At 43.9% G+C, this 24307-nt stretch overlaps 1 protein-coding gene across 3 annotated transcripts in view; it reads left to right on the top strand.

The window, feature by feature from the left end:
* Window positions 1–4107: 4107 nt before the first annotated feature.
* Window positions 4108–24307, top strand: part of LOC115572562 (neuropilin-1a-like) — a 111486-nt gene continuing 91286 nt past the window's right edge. For 2 of the 3 annotated variants that reach the window (XM_030402758.1, XM_030402757.1), the window contains exons 1-2: window positions 4108–5053; window positions 5907–6081. In XM_030402758.1, coding sequence (XP_030258618.1) covers window positions 4963–5053; window positions 5907–6081 — 266 coding nt within the window. In that variant the 5' untranslated portion in view covers window positions 4108–4962. The remainder of the gene's footprint in view (window positions 5054–5906; window positions 6082–24307) is intronic. The other variant, XM_030402755.1, reaches the window with a different exon arrangement.

Raw genomic sequence — 24307 nt, 5'->3', positions numbered from 1 at the left:
TATCAGATTTACTCTGGCGTGCTCGATGTTTGCTTCTAATGGTGCGGTCCGATAAATTCAGATATGTTGTTATCAATCAACGCCAGCAATGTGAAGCTCGAAACTGATGCGTCACTCTTGTAACTGCACGAGGAGCCTCAGCTTTCGACAGGGACGTCAAGCCAAGTCCTTAGTTAAGACCAGCCAAGACCCAGGTCAGGTCACTTTTTTCCCCATCATAAGTCTTTATAAAGAGAAAAGACAAGATGTTAGCGTGTGTCATACAATGATAACACTGACCGATTTATCTAACATGTCACGTATGACACAATAAAAGTGAAATAAAAGCTTATTTATTTCTTAATTTCTTCTCAATCAAAAATGTTACCTCCTAATCACTCCTGAACACTGAAAAACTACTGGACTAATATCCAACTGCTGCTTACTGTCGCTGCTTTTAGCCAATTAGCTCAGTTAGCCATGTAGCTAGCAGTCCAGACAGGGAGCTCGGGGCACTCGGATGACTAGGACGCTCAAAATACCAAAGCTGCTATTTCTCCACATGCTGTAGATGATTTTTTAGTTAAAGGGATATTCCAGTGTAAGTTTAATCCATGGTCTAAATCACCGTGAAACTGTGTTAGACTCCCTCTCGAGAGATCAAGTTAGCAGACCGCTAATTTACGGAGTTTTATCAACCTCAGAAACGACCGCACGACAACAATACACTGCAGTAAATGGATCCAAATATAAACCGCCACCAAAAAGCCACAAATAATGCTCAGAACAGCAGCAAACTTCAGCAACAGTACAAACAGGGTCTCAGCACATAGTCCGGGGCATCTAACCTTCGCTAGCTTAGCTGGATTTCTATTGGGAAGCTAAAAACAGATTTCAACTCTCCTCCATCAGCTTCCGGGTCGGGGAAGTCCCGACGCGACGATTACAGAGTGCGGTTAGAAATGCTCAATTCCGTTCTTTTCCCTGTCCGCTCTCGATAATAACTGTTATAAACTGGCAGGCACCTTTCGAGATCTGTTTTTTTTTTTGTCCTTCAACTTTCTAACCTTCATCTTTCATCTTGCAACCAAAGGAATCAGCTCGATACAGGGCTTCGGTATCAAATTTACTCTGCCGTGCTCGATGTTTGCTTCTAATGGTGCGGTCCGATAAGTTCAGATATGTTGTTATCAATCAACGCCAGCAATGTGAAGCTCGAAACTGATGCGTCACTCTTGTAACTGCACGAGGGGCTTTAACTTTCGACAGGGACGTCAACGACAGTGTGGCCGGCCACGTCTGCCGCTTCACATTGACCGAGAGCAGAATCAGAGTGTCGCATGTGAAGAACATCAGCATCTCGACTCGCTGAGCTTTCACTTCACTCACCTGAAGAAGAAAAAAAAACAATCACGGCCTCAAACCACCCGAGTGACTTCACTCTGACGATAACCATAATTACACTACTTAGGCTGGCTTTGTGTGTCGGAGCTTTTCACGAGTTAATAGAACAGTGTCTGTTTTTCAGCTTTGGGGTGATGAATATTTCAGGTAATTCAGTGGGTTTTTAATGGTTTGTCTTAGGAAATGATAGAATTTTCTCAGCCCGTTACGGAGCACTTAAACCCCTCAGATAATCCTAAAAAATTCAAAATCAACCAAGCTTGGAGATGCACAGTTTTCATTGGACGGCGATGCCTAGATATTATATATATATATATACAGTGTCATAATTTGAAATGCTATTGTTATTTCCCTGTTTAAATCTCCTCCTGAGACGGCGGCCTTAATCTGAACAACTGCTGAAGTGATTAAACCACAGAAGGGCAGCAGACCCTCAGCGAGGACACAAACACCGACGTTCAGGGAAACTCGGCGGCTCCTGTTTGCTGACAGCAGAACACAACAACAGTTTCCTGAGAGCTCGCAGCTATAATGACTTATACTGCATTATTACAGCGCGGTGAGCCATTAGCAGCGCTTATGTAAGTGTCTGATAAACAATTTTTTTTTTAACCTATATTTAGCAGGGAAAGGTGCGCTGAGCAAGCAAGAGATAATTAATTACACAAAGTTACACCTGGAAGATGTGGTCTTCTGATTTGAGAGGCTCCAGGTCAGGAGGTCACATGCCGAAGAATTGTATTTTTTTAATTTAATGTTTCAATAGTAAATCTGCTCTTTTTACGTTTTGATCTAAATGTTTTTTCAAGGTACGTGACTCGAGTCATTTGGTCCAAGTGCTCACACGTTCCAATTTATTTTTTCTTAAGCAGTCAGGTCAAGTCAATCCTTAGTTAAGACCAGCCAAGACCCAAGTCAGGTCACTTTTTTCCCCATTATAAGTCTTTATAAAGAGAAAAGACAAGATGTTAGCGTGTGTCATACAATAACACTGACCAATTTATCTAACGTGTCATGTACGACACAATAAAAGTGAAATAAAAGCTTATTTATTTCTTAATTTCTTCTCAATCAAAAAATGTTACCTCCTAATCACTCCTGAACACTGAAAAACTACTGGACTAATATCTAACTGCTGCTTACTGTCGCTGCTTTTAGCCAATTAGCTCAGTTAGCCATGTAGCTAGCTGTCCAGACAGGATGACACTCGGATGACAAGGATGCTCAAAATACCAAAGCTGCTATTTCTCCACATGCTGTAGATGATTTTTTTGGATAAGTTTTGAAGGTTTTCAATCAAAGTTCTGACGTACTGCACCTTTAACTGAAAACACAACACGTGCACAGACATTTGGGGCAACGCGTCTTCAGTCCACGTTGAGGATGAACTTGAGACCCGGATCGTCTCGGCCCCTCCGGCAGCTTTCCGATGCAAAATCCAACATCCTTCCGTCTGCTGACGTTTGAGGGATTTTAGTATTCATCACTATTCATTTCCTTATTATTAATAATCCAGCGGCGTCATTAAGTTTGACAGGAAATGATTCTGACAGGCAGGTCGTCACCAGAAACTGTGCAGCGAAGTCAACAATCACACACACAGAGAGAGAAAATCCATCACGGAGGATCTAATAACTGTTTCTCTGCACCGACACGAGTCCTGAGAAGAAACCCGGCGTTGTTGTGTTGCTTTTCGCTCTTTTCATCACTCTCACTATTGTTTCCTTCACACATTAAATCACACACCGGTCTGCAACAAGTTCAGGCATGTTCTCTGGGGAGGAGGAGGGGGGTTGCTGAAAGGCATTCTGGGAAACGTAGGCACCACCTGTACTGCACTTAACATTAATTGTCTGACTGAAGAGCACTTCGCAGGGTGCTTATCCTGACTTTCGGTGGGACAGGAGCGACGGAAGAAGACCGTGAAAGTTTGTGGAACGATCCAAAAAAAAAAAAACACCTGTTTGGAAGTTTCCACAGGTGAACAGGTTGAACAGGTGACAGGTGATGGTGTCATGACTGGGTGTGAGGGGAGGACATCCTCTGAGGGCTCAGCTGGACAGGGTGACGTTCAAGACTTTGTGAAGCACACGATTGTATAAAAGTTCCCACTACATGAACACTTTGCTCATTTTGCAAACAATTGCATTCTGCTTTTCTTTAAGTTTTACGCAGCGTTCCAACTTTTCTGGAAATCTACGCTGTACATGAAATACTATTTTGTATATACGTAATGAAATAAAAGGGTTTTTGATGACTTGGACAGGGACATAAGGGAATAAGTCATCTGTCCTCCTCTGCAGTGCCGCCTTGTTCAGCATAATACCACCATATGGTGTCAGTCTTAATGTATAATCCAATGCTCCCTAATCATACTCAGAGAGGCTCATTGATCCTTTATTTAACCTTAAATTGAATAAAGGCCGGAATCCATCGTGGGTGACTTGAAACTTAATAAATGATGCGTCAGAGTGGAAAATCATTTCCGCGTTAATGTATCGATCCACTGAGGACATAAAACCCCCAAAAACCTCCTGCTAAACAGACCAGATTCTCTGCTTTAACATCAGTAAATAACCAACACAGAATCAGCCTGGTGAACGTTTCCGGTCAGTGGGCCACACTGTCGGATGTAGGTCACCGAGCAACGCGCGGATACATCTGCCTTGAATCCTGCGCTCCTCGCTGTAACAGAGATCAGATGTGCGCTCTTGCTCCCCGCCCGCTCGGTTGGACACTGCCCACACCTTGTACCACACTCGCATGCCCAGCCGGAGTTTGCGTGCGCAGTTCCCTCTCTCCGCTCGCTCGCTCGCTCGCTCGCATGCGTCGGGAGCGCACAGAGGGCGCACCGGTGTCAGTCTGCTCCAGCCCCTTGTAGCGGTCGGTCGCTGCTGCTGCTGCTGCTGCTGGTGGTGGTTTGCGCTCTGTGGCGTCTAACAGCAGGAATCTTTTTTGGAAGGGGAGTGGAAATTCACGCTGTTACTTTCAAGACTCGCCTCGTATTCCTGACATTTTTTTTCTGCCGCGGCGGTCAGTCAGTGAATCAGTCAGTCGCTGCGATCGGAGAGAGGCGGAGAGAGAAGTGAAATCAGGAGTGAAGAGCTGGAGGAGGCGCAGCGGCGCTCCGATGTTCCTCTCTGTTGGTTTTCTCTGAACGCCGGTTCGCTCCTTTTTTTTTTTTCCAATTCTTTCTCCACTCTGGAAGTACGTCCGCCCGCCGCTGCCTGGTGGCACAACTGAGAGGCTTTCACACAGAATCGCTGCCACTTCTAACGCACGGATTTCAGCCCCCCCAAAAAGCGTCTTTCTTTCCTACATTTGGATTATTCTTTTTCTTTCCCCTCCAGGAGATGATGGCAAGTTGTTCCCTGCCAGTCGCGGGGCTGTGCTGCTGAAGCTCGCAGGATGCTGGGGACCCTACAGCGACCAGATCTCTTACTTTGAGACAATTCTCGCTTATTTATTTTATTTTTTTTTCGGACGTAAAAAAACCTCCTCCACCCCTCCTTCCCAACTGGACGTTTCACCCTCTTCCTCTCCTCCGTTTGTCTTTCATTTCTTTTTCTTTTTTACAGAATGTCTGTGTTGTACGATCTGAGGATGCGTAGTGGATTGCTATTGTTCCTTTTCACCCAAGTCGTCTCGGTTGCCTCGTTGACTCAGACCGGTAGGTGTTGACTGCTTGTGTTGGATGGCATGTGGCTCGTACAACAGGCTGCCTGGCCGAACATCGATCCGCTTTTCTTTTGCATCATTTTGCACCATTGTTGCCTCTCACCTGTTCGTTTCTACCTGTGAGGGCTCGTCAGTCCGCAGGGGCTCAACTCAGATCCGAAACACTGTTTTTACTGTAGAGGATGACAGGGAATTAAGAATATTATAGAATATACATATTAAAAGGAATATTCTAGAAATGTTCAGCGCAACAAAAGATCCTCAGGGAAGCTCTGTAACTCACAGTGTATCATCACAGACGCACCAGGAGTCCCTGCGTTCACATTTACGCTTTAATAATTACGCATTTTGGCGCTTGAGCCATCCAGAGACGCGTTTTTGGAGCTTTTGCGCGCGTTGCCACTGAAGCTTGGTATGAAGAAAAAAAAAAAGCAATTTCTCAAATCAGTCATTGAGAAAATTCAATTTTAATCACCGCCGCCTGCTCAGCCCCGCTCACCTCCACCTCTCACGGGCGTAATCACACCTAATGGCAGGGACGCAAAGGGCAGCACTTTACACCACCTGTACTGAAATAAACAAGAGGTTTATCACCTCTTTTTTTTAAAAAGATAGTGTGAATTTATAGTGGCAGTGTGCGGATGGGGTCTTGGCGCAGACATGTTCACTCCACTGGTGGATATTTGGGTTTTATTGACGATGATCCCCCAGCTGGAGCGTCAGTCTGCGTGTCTCCTCTCCCTCCATCCCTCCTTGCTGATGCACTTTAATCTGTCACACTGTCAGTTTCCCTCCACTGACTCACCAACTTTCTTGCCTTTTTTTTTTTTTTTTCTCCTGCGCAGATAAATGCGGAGGGAATATAGAGATCCACACCGCGGACTACCTGACCTCCCCGGGCTATCCCGGCGCCTACCCGCCCTCCCAGCAGTGCGTGTGGGTGATCACAGCCCCGGAGCCCGGCCAGAAGATCCTCATCAACTTCAACCCGCATTTTGATCTGGAGGACAGAGACTGCAAGTAAGAGTCCACTCTCTCTCTCTCTCTCTCTCTCTCCCACCTCCCACCTCCCTCTCTCTCATCTCCCACCCCTCCTTTGCTCTCTCTCTCGCTCTTTCTCTGCTCAATCCTGCCTGGATACAGTGTGAAACTCTGCCACCTATTGGCCAAGGAGCACTACATCTGCTCCCAGAGAGAGATGGAGGTACAAGAGGAGGGTGAGATGTGGAGACTGAAGCTGCTGGCAGTTGCTTCAGAGGATCTTGGGGGGGTTTTGGTGGGTTTTTGTAATTCATACTTGATAAGCAGGGAGGAGCGAGTCTCTGCTCCAGGTCCTCTGGCAGGATTTGAGAGGAGAGAGCGCCGGCTTTCCAACTGATGGAGCTCAGTTTGCTCATCGCGAAGGAGCCGGGGAAAATGGTGTTTGCTTTTCATTTGGAGGCAGAGTTGACCTGTTTGTATTTGGAAGGAGGAGAATCGAGTTCGTTCTGTTTGCAGAAGTAGGAGCTGAAGGGTCTGATGTAATTGTTGGAAGCGCTGCTGTCAGAAAGTTCGAGGGTGTCGGAGGAAGACACAAACATGAGCCGAAGCCGTTGTTGGGTTGTTCTCACCTTGAGTTGATTAATCGGCAAAGGTGTCGTGTTTCATGATTGAGTTCAGGTGTGTTTCGGGGCAACGATTGCCTGATTCTGGCTCGTCAAATGTGAAGATTTGCTGCTCTTTCTTTGTCTTCTACGACAGTTAACTTCCCATCCTTCTTTTTTGGGTGATACAAATAGTTTCATGATAACAACTTGAGCATTTTTGTCTATTTTCTGATGTTTTTAAGCCCAAAAATGTGCTGATTCATTGAGAAAACCACGTCGATGACGGTAAACGTCGATGCAGCTCATTTCCTGGCAGCATCACCAGCTTGTGTGGCTCTACACCGACCGGGCAAAGCGGGTTACTTTTGGCTTAAAACGCTTTAAAAACCTTCTTCCACGTCGTGCATTTTCCACTCAGTCTGCTCAAACAGGCGTCCAAAGTCATTCCTGCACGTAATGACTTTGGACGCCTGTTTGAGACTCTAAGGTCCTGAGCCTCACCCTACTAAACCTGTAAACAAGCCCACACACACACACACACACACACACACACACACACCCCTCCCTCTTCTCTCTTCGACCCAGAGACACACACTCGATTGTGTGCATCCACACAACAGCCCGTGTGTTGCTCTCTTCCATAAATAAGCCCGTTTTTATGTCGGCTCCTCTGTCCTTTTTTTTTTCTCTTCTTCTTCTTTTAAAAAGCTCCATAAACGGCTCCTGTGTAAATCACGACCGGCCGTCCAGGCGCTGTCTCACAGATGGGGTCCTCCAATACTATCGGATCATGTTTCACCACCGAGGGACTAATAAACCATTAGTGTTCAGGGGGGGGGGGCAGGGGGGATTGTGGGTATTGTGTGTCTACCAGTGGATCGCACACCTTTTCTTTTTTCTTTCCTCAGTGTTTTCGCTAAAAGTCAGGAAAAGCTTTTATCTTTGAGAACCTCCTCCCGCGATGACCTTACTCCCGTGCGATAACCCGGAGAGCAGAATGAGTGCGTAATAATGCAGTTTAAGTACTTAATGAAATGTAGTAAATCTTGGTGGTAAAATCAAGCAGCGGTTGGCACCGTAGGACGCCACCAGCAGAGCGTTATTGGGTGCTTAAATTACTTTTCCATAAGTTAATGTGCCAGGGGGAGGGGAGGAAAAAAAAAAAAAAAGCACTTGCGTTGTAAAATACATGCTTTTGTCAGAGTTTAACGTGTTAAACATGTCGGTTATATGATCGTAATCCAGCGAGAGAGCAGATAGAGCCGGAGGACGGGACGGAGAAGAAAAGTTTTGGTCATGAGCTTTTCTTTTGTTCCTGCTTCCTTGTCAGCGTCCAGGCTCGCTCTCCACGTAATGATGCTGTTGATTTTGGCCACACACGCTCTCTTCCACATTTCCAGATTAAGACCGACATCCGTTCACCGCCACAGGATTCAAAACCGGCGTCCGTCTCACAGCCGGGCCACCCTGCAGCCACCTTTTAACGTGTCGTTTGGCTGTTTTCGTCGGGGGGCCCTCTCTTTGCTTTCACTCGATTGGTTTCATTATTTGTTGTGTGAGTTTATGTTGGATGATGACGGGGTGTAGCTCGAAGCTCTTTTCCGACTTGGCAGGAGGCGTGTTGTTTTTGGGAACGAGTCAAATGTTCGAAATATGCCCATTGAGTCGGGCTCTAAGCCTTTTGGCGAGACCGCAGCCCCACTTAAAAAAAAAATTCCCTGCGACGTTATTTAAGAGTTTCATTTTCCGGCGCTTGATGCCACCGAGCTCGGCGTCTGCTCCGAATTATGACGCTCCAGTCGGCGAGGCCTCAAAGTGGAGGCGGCAGCGGGATGTGATGTCGGGTCGTGAATCTGAAGCGTTGAAGGTTGTGTGTTCACCTCTGCTGCCGGACACGTGTGACAGCAAGAATCTGTCAATCAGCAAGTGTCCCTGAGCAAGATACTAAAACCGTATCAGTTCCAGATCTGACCCTTGACCTCTGTTGTCTCTGCTCAGAGGAGTGATGGGGCAGAGAATGTGCTTTCAGGCCCGACATTTATAGTAGAGCTGAAACAAAAAGTAGATCCATAAATGAGTCAATTAACAGAAAATGTATCTGCAACAATCGTGACAATCACTTTATTATTCAAAGTGCAAGTTTTACATCTTTCAGTGGACTGTTCCTTTAAGTTATTTTAAAGGAAGTCTTTTCAAATGTGACCTTTTTACTCCATTTTTGTGTTTTATGTCACTGTAAACTAAACGTCTTTGGGTTTTTGGGCTGTTAACCGGACAAAACAAGATGTTTGAAGATGTTCATGTTGGTTTTGTACAATTTTGAAGGACATGTCTGATGATTTTCTGGCATTTAACGCAATCTTTAAAACGATAAGCTGCAGCTCTTTACGTGAAGTGCGAGGTTTAGAAAGCTTAAGTAAAGCTCACGAGCTAAATCTTCATGTCCAATCAAGAAAAGCCTTTAGGTTAGTTTGCACGCCGGTGAAACGTGTAGAATTGGTGATAAAACCAGAGCTACAACCAGCGATTGTCACATTTTTTAGCAATGATTTAATAAATGCAGTCAAATGCTATTTTAACAAAGCCAAAACAAAGCAAATCCACTTCACAATCAGCAGAAAAAGCAGAAAATTCACATGCTTGACAAGAATCCAGCAAATTTCTCTCCTTCTTTGGCCTAAAACGTGATCTGAGAAACTAATTGAAAATAAGAATTTGGTTGAATACTCGCCTGTTGATAAGCTAATGGACTAATTGTTTCCGCTCTAGATGAAACACATGTCTTTTCAAGCTTTTGCTGTTATCTGGTTACACTCATATTAAATGAGCTTGTCGAGGGTTCGGCCTCTTTCCCCAGATGGACTTTGAATGTTCTGCAGGGAAATCAAGCCCAGTAGCATTTAGGTTACAGGACAAGCTGCAATAACACTCGGCTATCTCCCATTTTTTAATTCGTATATACCCTCAATTTATTGTTGGAGCGACACCCCCACTCCTCCCTCATCAGATAGCCTGTCGTTGCTTGCCCGTTTCTCGCGGCCGGCCCCCCTTTAATTAAATTACTGGACCAAAATGGAGCCAACGTGTTCCAGTGCTGTGAAACATGTCTGCAGTTAACTCGCCAAACAAAGAAAGAAGCCTCGGCGCTGACGTCCTCAAGGAAACGCAGGCTTCCGACATCTGTGTCACAACATTTCTTTCCTCCTCGTGTGCACCCTCGTGACCCAGGGTTTGTAATTATGATCCCTAATTACAGCCTTTTTAAAAATACATATTTGTCAGTCGGGAAACGATTTCTGCCAGTTTGATTCATGATGGAGGAAGCTGGAACTTTGGGGGTGTTGTGTGCTAAAATTAGACGATGCATCAGTTTAGAAACAATGAAACAGTCCAGCGTATGTTATAATAAACATGCTGGAATTCCCCAAAAATATAACATAGCATGTCTCAAGAGGTTGAATGGATCCATGCGTGGTTCATTGGGCCTCTGTGAGCTTCTGTAAAAACAGCCAGTCTGGGTGATAATTCCAGCGACAACCTTTTACTTCGACAAACTCTCAAGTGGCGAAATCTGCGCTCAGCGAACAGACGTTGGTGTAGACGAGAACCAGTAACACTTTTTTGTTCAGACGCGCTAAGATCCAATCGGCTCTGCCTCCGTAGCCAATCTGGAGCGGCACCAGAACAAGTCTTGTCTCACGTCCACGTCTGAAATAGCGTGGCCGACAAAGTGAATCCCCGCGGAGCGCGGTAAAATAGAGCAGAGGCATGGGTAAGGAACATGCGTCGGTGGCGGGATAATTTGGGACATCTTTTTAAGAGTTGGCTGAACTGTTTCCTCCCACATGAGGCTGCACTGGCACAGTCTGCACCTCACACATACACAACACGCACAGACGCATCACACATACACACACACACAGGCAACCAAACTTTCCGTCACTTACAGTATGCTTCGTGTGCACTCTGTGGTGCAAACAGCTCCGGCGTGCACGCTCTGCAAACCCTCAACACACATTCTTGTCGAGTTTTGTAATCCGGACGCACGCAGGATTTATGGGTTCAGTCTCGTCACGAGAGGTCAGTGAATGTTGTGACGAGTATGAAAAGGATATTAATCATGTTGTTGCCTTCAGATTTCAACCCAACCAAAGACGGATGGGAGGTTTTGGAATAGGGATGCAACTAAAGATTATTTTCATCATTGATAAATCTTGATGATTATTTTTAAGATAAATGCTCATCACAGTTTCCCACAGCCCAACAGGAGCTGTACAAATCACTGCTACTGTCCAACCAATAGTCCAAAAACACGAAGATTCTCAGTTATCTGTCACTGATAAAGAACAACAAAACAACAACAAACACAACCATTTGAACACCAACTGAGTGAACATCTTTTGAATGAATTTGTTCCTCAGATTTGTGGAATCTATGTTAAGAAGCCCAGAAACTGGTGGACCAACACTTTACCAAGACAATCAATGGCTTTACCTTAATTATAGATACTTCCATCAACTACTGTTGAGTTTTATATCTGAAAAATCCTTGTGTCCAAAATCTCCAAGCAAAGGTTTGATGTTCAACAATCATTTAAAGATGTACAATGCACGAGTACTATGCATTTGCTTGAAAAACAGTCTTTAGACTCATACAAAAAAATCCCTCTCAATCAACACTTTTGACCCACTAGAAGACCCTTCCCTTTGTTTATTATTGTTATCTTTAATAGTTATTTTGCTGCGTCAGGTTTGTTTCTGGGCATCGGTGATTCTGCAGGAAGACAGTTTACTGTTGAGTCTCAATCAGAGATCCTCAAATACAGACACTTTAAACTGGTGGCTCACCAATCTAAAGCGTCTGCATTTGACAATCTGTGAATAAAACTCAACATTCAACTTTATTTCTCATTTACTGCAGCTTCCACCAACAAATCTTGGATTGCATGTCTTTAAAAAAAAACAACATTGATGCAATGTGTCATTATAGACTTTACTGTCCTGACTTTTCTCTTCATCTAAATAAACACAGTTTTTAATTGAAGAGATCCACCTTGCTGATGCAACCCAAAACTACAACTTACCATAAATCCTACTTTCGTAAAAGTTTCAGTTTACACTTAAAGGAGACTGTTGTAGAGAGATAACTGTAGTTTGTTGTGATGTTGAATTTTGTTGTATTGCTGATATAAATTGGGAGGACAAAATACTACAAACATCATTACCCTCATGGAAACAGGCTTTGTGATATGGCTGCTCTATTGGTTTTTGCCCTAGTTTCAACTAGGTGGACCTAATAAACTGTGAAATCCTCAAATTACCGAAAAGGTCAGCTCACTCCCAACTGAAACAGAGCAAGTTGAGAAAAAAGTGGGTGAAGCAAAGAGGTGAATAAACAACACTTCATCGCAGCCTAACCGCTACGTCTCGATCAACCCCACGAGGATAAATAACAGCTTGTAGGGTGAACGACAGAACAGGACGGAGAAAGAAATGGAGGCAGCTATAAATTCCTCTACAGTGTTGATGGAAGGACCGGTTGTTCCTCATGTCCTGAGGCAAAGTGCTCACTGATTAGTCAAAAAAGTGGTTGTTCAAGCTGAGACACAGTCACAGGACCCACATCTGAGAGCCTGCAGATGTCACATGAACGGAAACACACATTTTGAGGGTTTTTTGTGTCGGTGCTTTGGGGGTTGTGTTATTTATAAAGCCAGTCGTGGATTTTGTTTTCCAGTCACTTCATGTTTTCAGAGTCGATTCTACTTGGCAGATCGTACAAATCAAGCATTTGACATATACAGTATGGTAAAAAGATGGATGGATGAATGGATGGACGAAAGGTCACTAGATGATAATGGAGATACGGATAGATCGATCTATATACGTAGAATGCTAACTGGATGGTTGGATGGATGCACTGATGGCAGGATGCACTGATGTACAAATTGCTGATGGATGAATCTATGGATCGCTTGAGATAAAGTGTTTTTTAAATGACACAAGGATTGACGTATGGATTGGATCGAGGATGGATATAGAGATGGCAGAATGGGAATAAATCCGCAGACGGATGTGCAAATGATTTGATCGATGTTTGGATGGATAGATGAACGGTTGAATCACAACATGGGTCGATGTACAGAAGGAAGGGTGTGTTATTTGATGACGAGGATGGATAAATGAATCAACAAATGGCCTGAACGATGGATGGATGGATCAACTGATAGAATAACGTATGGTGAGTGGATGATTGGATGGATTGCCGGATGAAGGATGAAATTGATTGTGGGGCCACAGATGGAAGGGATTTGAGGAAGAATGGATGTATCGATTGGTGGATTGAATCGCCGGACAATGGAGGGACGAATCCCTGGATGGTAAAATGGAAAAAGATGATGGATGGCTGAATCCCAAGGTGGATGATGGATGGAGCTGACAGATACTGTAAAATTAATCAACAGATGGTTGGAAGGAATGCAGGATGGCGGGACGGATGGATGATTGGATGAAGTGCTAGCTGAAAGATGATCTCGATTGTTGGACCGTGGATGCAAGAATTTGGGGGTGAATGGATATATCGATTGGTGGATTGATGGGTGAACGAATCCCAAAATGGAAGACGGCCGGAAGGATGGATGGATTGCTGGATGATTGATGGGGCCGACCGTAAATGAATCAACAGATGGTTTTAAGAAAATATGGATAGATGGATGGATGGAGGGCTCAAAGAGTTAGATTGATGGGTCGAGCCATGGAAGACCTGGATGTATGACTCACCAGATGTCTGGAAGGATTGTGGAATGGGAGGGGCGGACTGCTGATTGGGCGGATATACAGTCGGATAAACTTTAGTTCCCAGCCCATTCTTGATGACCTCTTCTTGTGAAAGTGCAAAACAGCACTGTGACTTTGTTTAGTCTCATGTTTGTGCTACACCACAAAAAAATTGCACCACATCACAAAATGTTCTGTTGAACTTCAGCCTTTTTTTTTTTATGTGGCTTCAGACTTGAGACGTTGTTTCACCAGACGTCCTGCGCTCAGCATTCAGTCTGACTTTGCCAGTTTTAAAGAAAATAAAAGTGTCCCCTCCAGATGGTTGTATTTTTCAGTTCAAGAGCGGCCGCACAAAACAGGAAGACTAAATGCGCGGCTGTCACAGGATGGTTAGCCTGTGGCGCGCTTCCAAGGAAATTTGAGGCGTGAGCCTCCGAGAATTATTTGGTCGGTTGTTATGTGTTGTGCAGCGATGTGTTCCCTCTATTTGTTCCTTTAAAGTACAAAAGAGCAGTGAGAATTAGGTCAATGAAAACTGGATATTTGTTTTGTTTTCCTGTTTGTGGTCTGAATGAGTCTTCTGGTCTTATGTAATGATTCACATTCTGTGATGACAAACGTGTGAATTCTCATATTAATTTGTTAAAACTGAAGATATTCACAAAACCTTGACAATGTTGTGTTTTAATTGGGAATGAAAAGTCGGATTTTTGGTTTATGGATGATCAGTCTAAGTAAGGAAGAGACTTAAATACTCACACAACAGCAGATCTACAGGTTAATGTAACCTCTCCCTTTTGTGATACCATGTCTGCTTTCCAAAAAAATGACTACATTTCCCACGTTGCACTGGGGTCTCAGTCTGGAATTCACTTTAGGTACCCAAAACGATCCTGGTCTTTTAGTGTGATCCTCACGGACTTGAAATATTTAAGGAATGACAGAACAACAAATTGGCAGTAGAAATGAAAAAGGAAGAGAGGAAAGTGAAAGTCAAGGAGGAAATATCAGAAAGTGGACTGTGATCTCTGGGATTAGAGTGCAGGCAAAGGGGAAATGGGAAAAGATCACGAAGAAGTGGACGGACAGACTCGGACTCGGAGGGCTCTGGACCGGCCGGCGTGGTCGGCCTGATCTCGACCTCAGTGACAGACCTCTCACTGTCTCTCCTCCTGCTCATCTAACCTCAGGCTGTTCTGTCACTTTCCTTTTTTATTTTCTATCACGTCTGGCACCATCACTTCTTCTCCTCTCTCACACTGACTCTCTTCACACTCGGTGAACTCCGCGTGCACTCGCCATGTTTTTCCAGCCTATTTTTTCTTCTGTTCACCATATGGTCTCTGTCTCCTTCCCCTCGATTTTGTGAAAAACGATGCTGAACTTCCCGCCGTGTTGCTACAACCTGAACTCCTGGCTGTAAACGCTATTATTAAACTTGATTAAAAAAAAAACTAGATGCTACGGGACGGTTGAGCAAATGGTACCTACAGCTGCTATTTCCGGCCACTTTATCAGCAAATTTACAGCATTATTGGTACATTTCTGTGTGGGTTAGCTCGAGTTTTTATCTCCGTGAAGCTAAAGAAAGCTGTAGGTTACAACGTCTGAGGCACATTTCAGTCAAAAACATGAACCAATGCAACAAATCCTCGTTTTTAAAATAATCGGCAGCTATCACGTCCACTTTGTTTTGCAGTCTGAGCCTAACGGGCTCGTCCGTCAATAAATATAATTCCCAGCTTCCACCATTTATAGATCAGAGTCAGAACGACGGATGAACGCTGGCCGACTTTCACCAGCTGACTCTCGTCTCTCAGCGGCAAATATTTGTAGAATGGAAGGAAGGGTGAACTTTGAATCCTGCTATTGTTTCTTTTATGCAATTGCAGATTGTTTGGATTCGCCTCTCTAAACAATTAGAGGCGCAAACTCTGTGTCCTGAATGAATCACACATCACACACACACACACACACACACACACACAATAAGACACACATAAATTGCTGTAAATGTAATCACGCCCATTGTGGATTCGCCGCTCATCAGTGAGTCGCACGTAAACACACACACACACACACACACACACTCACATGCACTCCATGCTTTCACACGCAAATGAAAACACATGTCAGATTAGATCCTTAACGAGCAGATTAACGAGGAGAGAGTTTGACGGAGGGGGGGGGGATGCCTGGTTAGCAGTGTCTCACACACACACACACACACACACACACACACACACACAAACAGCTGCAATCACAGGATTTACAGGACCGACCCGCTGATACACTCCAGATGTTCCAGCAGCCAAGTACACACACTTCTGCACGATAGAGGGTCATCTATCAGGGTAAACAGTCGGATTTAACTGGAACAATAAATCTTGTTTTGAGCCGTTTCTGCGTACAGCTCCCGTTCGGCCGTTATCTCCAATTTAAAGCTCAGCGTATTCAAATCCACAGCGAGCACTGGATGTGGAGTAAGCGTGGAAGCGACAGAGATGTCAGTAAACCGATGGCTTGGATTGGCTGGTTGAATGAGTTTGTGGAGGATTTATCCAAAGAGGCGCGGGCAGGATATTAATGTGAGGACGGTTGGACATGGCTACTTTTTTTTTAAATCTTCAGGTTTTAGGGAAATTTCAGGCTCAGGCTTCATCCGCACTGCAAGTCTTTTTCTTTTTTCTTGTTCCTTCCGGGACGCGGATCAAAACATGGCGTGCCGTGTGATCACATCCCTGAGAAATGTACGATTTTCCCTCTTTTTTTTTATTTAGCTGCGACTTTGGTTGTGATACCACATAAAAGCGAGAAAAATGAGTCACGCCTCGGTGCGTGGCACGTCACAACGCAGCAGCGCCATCAAAGGAGAGACATTCCAGCCATGCAGGCATTCACCAGATGTGGGTTTTTTTTTCAGAGTGAGGCGAATTCTTAGGACAATATGTTTTTATACTTGATTCTTTTTTATGTACTTGTAATCAATTAATCGATTCGGGTAGAAATCCTCTGATTGCAGCCTCTTAAATGTGAATATTTTCCGGTTTATTTACTCCTCTATGACAGTTAACTCAATATTTCTGGGTTGTGGACAAAACAGGGCATTAAAGGACGTCATCCTGAACATTTAGAAGACCAAACAACTACTCGATTAATCAAATCAACGCAAATAATCGTAACTTGCAGCCCTAACTTTGACGGCAAATGACACCTACGTGTTTGTGACACCGCTGATGTTTCTCCAACTTCGAGTTTTGTGAAGCGCTTGGCTCTCATACGCGGTGCGGACTCTGCAGGAATCTACTTTTCTTTCCGACTGTGTTTTTTTTTTTTTCTGGACCGCAGTCCAGCTTCAGCAGGTTTTTCACACCTCAGCAGAGCTCTCTCCGTGAAAAAAACAGCTTCAGGTCCAGACAGCCCCGTCCAACTGGCTCTGGAAAGTGTGAAAAACGGCCTCACGTGAACTTTGAAGTGTTTAAAATATCAAAAAACGTGCCTGTATTATAGGAATTCATCACGTCATAGATAGATAGATAGATAGATAGATAGATAGATAGATAGATAGATAGATAGAGCAAGCCTTCATTTATCTCGTTTGAAATCTGCCTCCTTGTGAACTTTAAACCCCCCGTGAAAACTCAATGTCACGCTTGGGACGGGTCATCGTCGGGATACAGGGGGGTCAGAGTTCAGCCAGCGAGTCAAACTGGATGAGCACCCTGGGACACTTTGTCCTTTCAGATATGCGCGACGGGTAACCCGTCCCCCCCCCAGCGAAGCCTAAATGGCCTCTTCTCTTTAGCCTTGTGGACAATAAAAGTCTTCTCTCCCTTCACAGATTGAAGAGGAATGTGTTGTATCTGTCTGTGTAGAAACGCCCCGGGGCGACCTCCCATTGAGACGTGTAGATAGAAGGAAAACACACACACACACACACACACACACACACACGCATTTTGTGAGCAGACGATAAACAGATTAAAGTGTGTGGGAGGCTCTCACACACTTACAGAAATGCATACGCAAACAAAAAAAATGGAACAAATACATACAAGGGCGATGACCCAGATATTTCACGTTCCGCTAAACAACACCTTGGGCTTTTATTTTGACACTCTTAAAAAAAGTGTTGCTGTTGTGCGTTTGTGTCTCTGAGGCTTGGTTGTGTTATCTTTTGGGTATTTCGGTAGTAGAGCGAACGCTGCGAGTGACTCAGGCTCCGTCTGTGTCATGAGTTTTCAGTTATTTTGAATCAGACTGCTGACTAAAGGAAACGGGTGTGTCGGGGAAGTGCTGAGAGCAAAATCATCATCATGTGGAACTGGAACATGAGCTGCTCCGGTTTTATATGCCAACACTTTTAGTTTAGCGGAACGTAAAGAAGAGTGATATTCCTTAACCAGCAGCAGCAGCAGCGGCGGCGGCGGCGGTGGCGACAGTGGTGGAGGAGGTGTTGATATCCTCTACTGAAGCAGAAACAACAGTGTTGCGAGTAAATGAGTCCGATATTAAATGTGTTACTTTTTAAAGTTACGCGTCTTTATTGTCCTTATGGATCGTTGCCCAACTTTATCACATCATGTTTGGTAGTTAAATCACTGAACATGCATCACGTGTTTTCTGTTTCGAGATCGACTGATGTGGTTTTATTTAGGGGTCGATACCAGTAATGAGTCGGGGAGGCCGATAACTGATATTTGATGTCCATGTGCAGTAAAAATTCAAATATAGGCGTCAGTGATGGAATGTGACCATGTGCAATATACTCAAGTACAAGCTTGAGGTGCTTTACTTGGGTATTTCCATCTTCTGCTGCGTTTTACTATCACTCTGTGGCAAATGTTGTACTTTTCATTCCACTACAGTTATTTGATGACTTGTGTTGATCGGATATCAATTGTGACGTTTAACAAAATCAAGTAGTGATCAGTGAGACCATAAAGAGGCTACTACACACAGAGTGGATTTAGTCTATTTTATTGGCAATTAAACAAAAAAAACACTGATACAAATGATCGTAAAATTGCTGAATACAGGTTGGAGTTAATCATCCAGACTGATAATCTGTCGATCCCTAGATATTAGAAACACAAGGCCACAGTGAAGGAAAAGTGTAAAGCTGCACAAAGTAGAAATATTGAAGTATGAACACCTTAAAACAATGAGAGAATGAGTTCATGACTGCAATTAAACAATTAAAACTGACCTGCGGGAGCTAAAATTGGATTATTTTAATGTTTTGTGCCTATACTTATGTCTAAATTGCAATATAAGCTGAATATTTTTGACACGGCCAGCTTTAACCTACTTTTTGGACAATAAATCAAGTGAGTAACTTCATTTTTCCACTGTGCTGTAGTGTGCTACAGTCTTATTAACCACAGTAGTGTGTTATCTTTGTGTGATATTTGATTTTAACTTTAGCGTGGCACTAAAACAATCTTAACTGAGGATGCTGCAGTGTTAGCCTGGAGCTCCAGAGTCAGTGACCCACAAAGAACAAAACAGAAGACTCGCTTTTTCTGCGTCGCGTGACTGAAAAACAAATTTGTCGATCGTGCGTATCACAACACCAGCGGGCATGTTCTGCCTAATAAAGTCCCTCCGAGAAACTGAAGACTATCTCACAACATCCAACTGTTTGCTCTTTATCTTCCTACCTGCCTGTCTGTCAACTAGACCCTCTCGCTGCCAAAGCGCTACAAATCCCTGCTGGGGGTTTCTATATGAGTCGGCTAATTAATGTCACATGTTTTCGGGGGGGAACGAGAGGAGGACGTATGGTGCAGCCGGGCCTCTTTGTGAATGCTGATGAACTTGTCGAGGGGGCGAACACATGTCAGAGTGCAGTGGAAGTGACACGGTGTTTATTGCTTTGCCCTCCGCTCACTTTAGAGAGGTGAGGATTGAGTGTCATTTGGCTAAAAGGCCCTTTTTTTTTTTTTTCTTCTCCCTCCCAAATCTCTCAGGTACAGACGGAGACGTTCCTCTGAGTTCAGACTGAGGAAACGCCCTTTCTCTGTTTGTTTAAGTCTGGAGTTACCCAGACAGACTCCGGACGCAGCAGCCAGCTCCCTTTTGTTTTTCTCTAAAGACACACACACAAAGTCGCAACACTTTGACCCTGAGAAGAAGCTCCCCCCCCCCCCAAAAGTTCTCATTCTTCTTTCAGCTTTTTTTCCCGTTAAACCCCGCTGAGCTCGCCCCACCAAAATCTCATTTCATCCTTCAGGGTCCCTAAACAGTCTGTCTAAAAGAGAAAAGTGGGGGAAAAAGCAGCGTCCTCCTTCCTCTCCTCTGTCAGATTAAGGCTTCCTAAATGAGAACAAATTCCACCTCCTCCTCGTCTCCGTTTTAATTTCCCAGCAGGATTGTGCCGCCGTGGCTTTGTATCCGCACGGCCGAGGTGAAGGATGAGGATATTCATACTTTGGCTGCTTGGCCCAATTTATTTTTTTTTGGGCAGGGTTTTGTGTGTCTGTGTGTTCGTGTGTGATCGGACTCGTTTTTTAATGGGATTCTCTCGAATACATTCTCCCCATTTTTTGGGGGGGGAAAGTGTTCTGCAGACACCGGTTCCACTAAATAACACACCCAATCGATGTTTTGTTTGTTTTTGAAATGTGTGTTTATTGCTTTTATTACAGTCTCGGTCGTAAAATTAAATGTGTGTGTGTGGGCGGACGGGTGGCACGAGCGAACGTTTTCTGAGTGCGAGAGAGGAAAAACACATCCAGTTAGCGCTCGTAGCTCTAATGAGTACTTCTGCAGACATTAATGAGTGTGTCTTCTTTATGAGGAGCTTTATTTTGATGCTGAGAGCCATCACTTACTCAGAGGGCTGTTTTTAGAGCCTAGGCTTGGTTTTAGGGGTTAGGATTAGACTTGGGTTGAGGGTAAGAACTGGGTCAAGACCCACTGGAGGTGCTTTTATTTTAGGGGGCACCATTTCTTGCTTTTTCAGGATACAGCACTCATAAGGCAACCCTGCTTGTTGAAATTACCATCATATCTAGCTAATTTACAACAGAAAACATATTTAATGAAAACATAACATCACAAAATGTTGATACTGTCGACACATTTCATTTCATTTCCAAGTATTTGTTCCTAGAATATGAAATCTTCTCGTAGCAACTCAAGCTTGAGGCTTTTTTGAATGGTCCTATTTATGCAGTCACCAGAAAAAAAATCAATTAAATATAAATCTCAGGACAGAATGTGTTATATAACTCCCACTGCATTAAATATGGCAGCTTGGCCACTGGCTTTAAGCTATAAGCAGCATACACTCATACACTGGACTTTCCTTTGAAGACCAGGACCGAGAATCACAAATACTAATAAGTTAACAATGCTCCTCACATCACGTTACGTAAGTTAAGTCACTTATATCACTTCCATTACTGAAGTTATGAGCCTGAATGTGGTTAGTTTGACCCAAAATATGATCTTTTCCTGAACCTAACCAAGTCGTTTTTGTACCTAACGCTCACCAAAATGCAATTACCGTTTGTCAGCTAACTTGTCTTCGAAAAACTAAAATATTTTTTGCATATTATGAATTATTTGTAACCAAAACTAAAGGTAAAGGAGTAGGTAGAGCATTATAGTTTAAAGCTAAACGCCACTGACCAAGGTGCAGTATTTGACGAGCTGGGAGTGAGAATCTGTTTATGTAGAAATTTTAACCCAAACCACAATGATTTCCTAAACCTAACCAAGTAGTTTTGGTGCCTAATTGTAACCAACCTGCAGCCGTTTAACAATGTTGATAGTCGAAACCTCATAATATACGTATGTGATGGTGCTCAACAAGCTTCATTTTAAAAGTCTAACTTTCGATCGAAGTCGTAGTTGACGAGTTGGGAGTAAGAACGAGACTTGGTTGCACAGGCCTGTGGTTAGGAACTCAAGTTAGGAGCCTGAATGTGGTTAGTTTGACCCAAAGTACGATTTTTTCCTGTACCTAACCAAGTTGTTTTTGTACCTAACTGTAACCAAAACGCAACTGTCTAACGCTAATAACAATCCATTTGTCAGCTAACTTGTCCTTGAAAAGCTAATATTACCATTGCATATTACATATGATGCTAATTTGACCAAAACTCAAAGTAAAGGAGTAGGTGGAGCGTCAAAGTTTGAAGCTTAAGGCCACTGACCGAGCTGCAGTATTTGACGAGTTGGCAGTGAGAAACCACGATGATTTCCTAAACCTAACCAAGTAGTTTTGGTGCCTAAATCTAACCAAACTTCTACAGTTTCACAATGTTAATAGTCGAAACCTCATAATATACGTACGTGATTTTATTTTGAAAGTCTAACTGGATGTCATGACCCTGCATCTGCAAAACTGATGCTAGAGGCGACCGTAGTTTGAATTTCCAGGCCACTGTTGGTAGTAAGAACGAGACATGGTTGCACAGGCCGGTAGTAAGTTTTGCTCGTTAGCAGTCAGTTTGTTAATAAGCAACCTGCCAGTTTTCTCCCACCGTCTTCATGACTTTGTGCCAAGCAGCACTTCATGTTCCTGTAATATTCATGTACCTGTAACCACGGAGCCAAGCGTCACAGTACAGAGGGTTTTTTAAGCAGATCTCTGCAGCACTTCAGTTAAATTTCAGCTACATTTCTTGTCAACATTCGACCCCTTTCGTTTTCTCGTGTCTGAGTTCGATCCCGCACCACCTGCTATCCCCCATAATGCCGTGAGAAGCGGTTTTTCGCTTGTATCCCATCGAAGATGAATCACGTTCGGCACCTCACAAGTATAGATGCGCAAAACCTGTGCACATGTGGGTGTGCTATGAATACGAGTGAGGCAGGAAACTGACTAAGAGTATTATTCGTGGAGAGACGGCATGAGCTGTAGTGAGTACTAAAGAGTGTGTGTGTGTGTGTGTGTGTGTGTGTGTGTGTGTGAGTAAGTCAGTGAGAGGGAGATGATGTAGATTTTTTGGTGAACACGGGGGAGGTGAGAAACGGGGAGGGATGGACTGGTGTGTGTGTGTGTGTGTGTGTGTGTGTAAGATGGCAGGTGGCGTCGTAGTGTGGTTCTCTGCTCACGCACTTACACACACACACACACACACATGTGCCATCTGTAGCCTCCCAGCAGAGCTCAGAACGACTGGTCAGATTGAGTTTATCAGCACTAAAACACAGAAACCACTCGTGTAGTACAAAATCTGAACACAGTAGCCTGCAGCATTTTCTCTGTGCGTGTGCGTGTGTGTGTATTTGTGCGTCCGGACTTGTATTACTCACATTGTGGGAACACAAAGCGGCTCACACGGTCACATCGGAGGACCTACCTCCCAACTGGAGACCAAAAAAAGCTGATCCCAACAAGGTAAACCGTTCAGATTTAGAGTTGAGACTTTTGTTTTTGTTTTGTTTGGAGTTAGCAATTAGTGGTGATGTTAAAAGTCACTGTACGCCTCAAGGGAGCTCATCTAAGTCAAGGTTATGTCCTCATATGATAAATACAGGTTGTGTGTGTGTGTGTGTGTGTGTGTGTGTGAGGCTCTAGTTTTTTCACGGAGGATAAATCTAAGCACAGCATGTCACCGAGCGAGGCCTTTGTTTTCGAATGCTCAGTGCGGCTAAGCTTTCAATCACTTTTGACCCAAAACACGCTGCTTTGTTTTTTTAATCCCCGTACGCTTCGAAAGTCTCAGTGCGACTGAAACACGCCGAGAAGTCTGCACGAAAGAGTCACGAGCGAGACTATAATAAGATAATGTGCACGTCGGATGAGAAAGCCCGTATTGTGTCAGCCCACATGCTAACTGTACATGATGAACGGTTAAGCAGCTTTTTTGGGGTGTTGAGAGCTGAAAAAGTTAACTTGGCTTATTAATCATGTCAGTTGATTCACCGATTTGGACTCAAGGGCATTTGAAACGGTTTTAAAGAGTCTTCAGCGTGTGATTTTGGGGGATTGGTGTGTTGTCGGGGTCGTCACACCGACAGAGCATCAGCTTGGAAGTTGAAATCACTCGGCTTCAAAAATGCACAACAATGGTGAGTCATCATTTGTACTGTGTAACATTAGAGAAGCAGAGCACTCGCTGGAGTTAATGAGTCAAGTTCAGCGGTGACTCATTCTAAGCATAAAGCCACATTATGTAATCCCAGACAAGTGTTGTAGTTAGCAACACATACACAAACCAAACTGCACAATGTGTGAGAGGAAAAAGAAGAAGATACATGAAAGAATACTTTAAATCACAATCTTTATTATGAACTGTGAAATCCAGCGCATGAGACGTAATGTTCTTTTAGCTAGCTAGCTAATCAGTCCATATTTCCAACGTTTCCTGCAGATTTTTTGGGCAGTTCGTAAGCCAGAGGGTGGTGTACGGTTCTTATCGGGTCCGGAACCAGCAGCAGCCAGTTTCAACTGCAGGTGTTGTGAAGTGCAAAGAGTTTTTAGTTATTAGGTAACATTTTAAGAACATCTTAACAAATAATAAAGAGAGAAAACTTGCACTTTCTCATGATTACTGGAGAAAAGTGGCATTATTTTTGCTGAGATGTGAAATTCTGGTATAATATTTTGTTATGTCATACGTCGGGGTTGTCTGAACAACTTTTTCTGAGAAGCTTCATTCGTGTTCTCGCTGGAGTGGCTCTACTATAGCACAGCTTCTTCCTGTGTGAAGTCACATTTGGTGTCAGGTACAATCAATAACAGGAAACAGGAAGTAACAGAAGATGTCGCCCTATATTTGCGGTTATGTTTCCTGCCCCTTTTTGACACCTTTCTACTCTTCATGAATAAAAGACAAAGTGACTTCACGCTGACAACAATCTAAGACAGCTTCCAGGACAAGCAGACGATGTTTGATGATCGATGTGAACTTCAGGTTTTGG

This window comes from Sparus aurata, chromosome 21, assembly GCF_900880675.1.
Source record: "Sparus aurata chromosome 21, fSpaAur1.1, whole genome shotgun sequence".
Classification (NCBI taxonomy): domain Eukaryota; kingdom Metazoa; phylum Chordata; class Actinopteri; order Spariformes; family Sparidae; genus Sparus; species Sparus aurata.
Note: the sequence above shows the minus strand (reverse complement) of the source record. Positions and strands in the feature narration are given on the sequence as shown.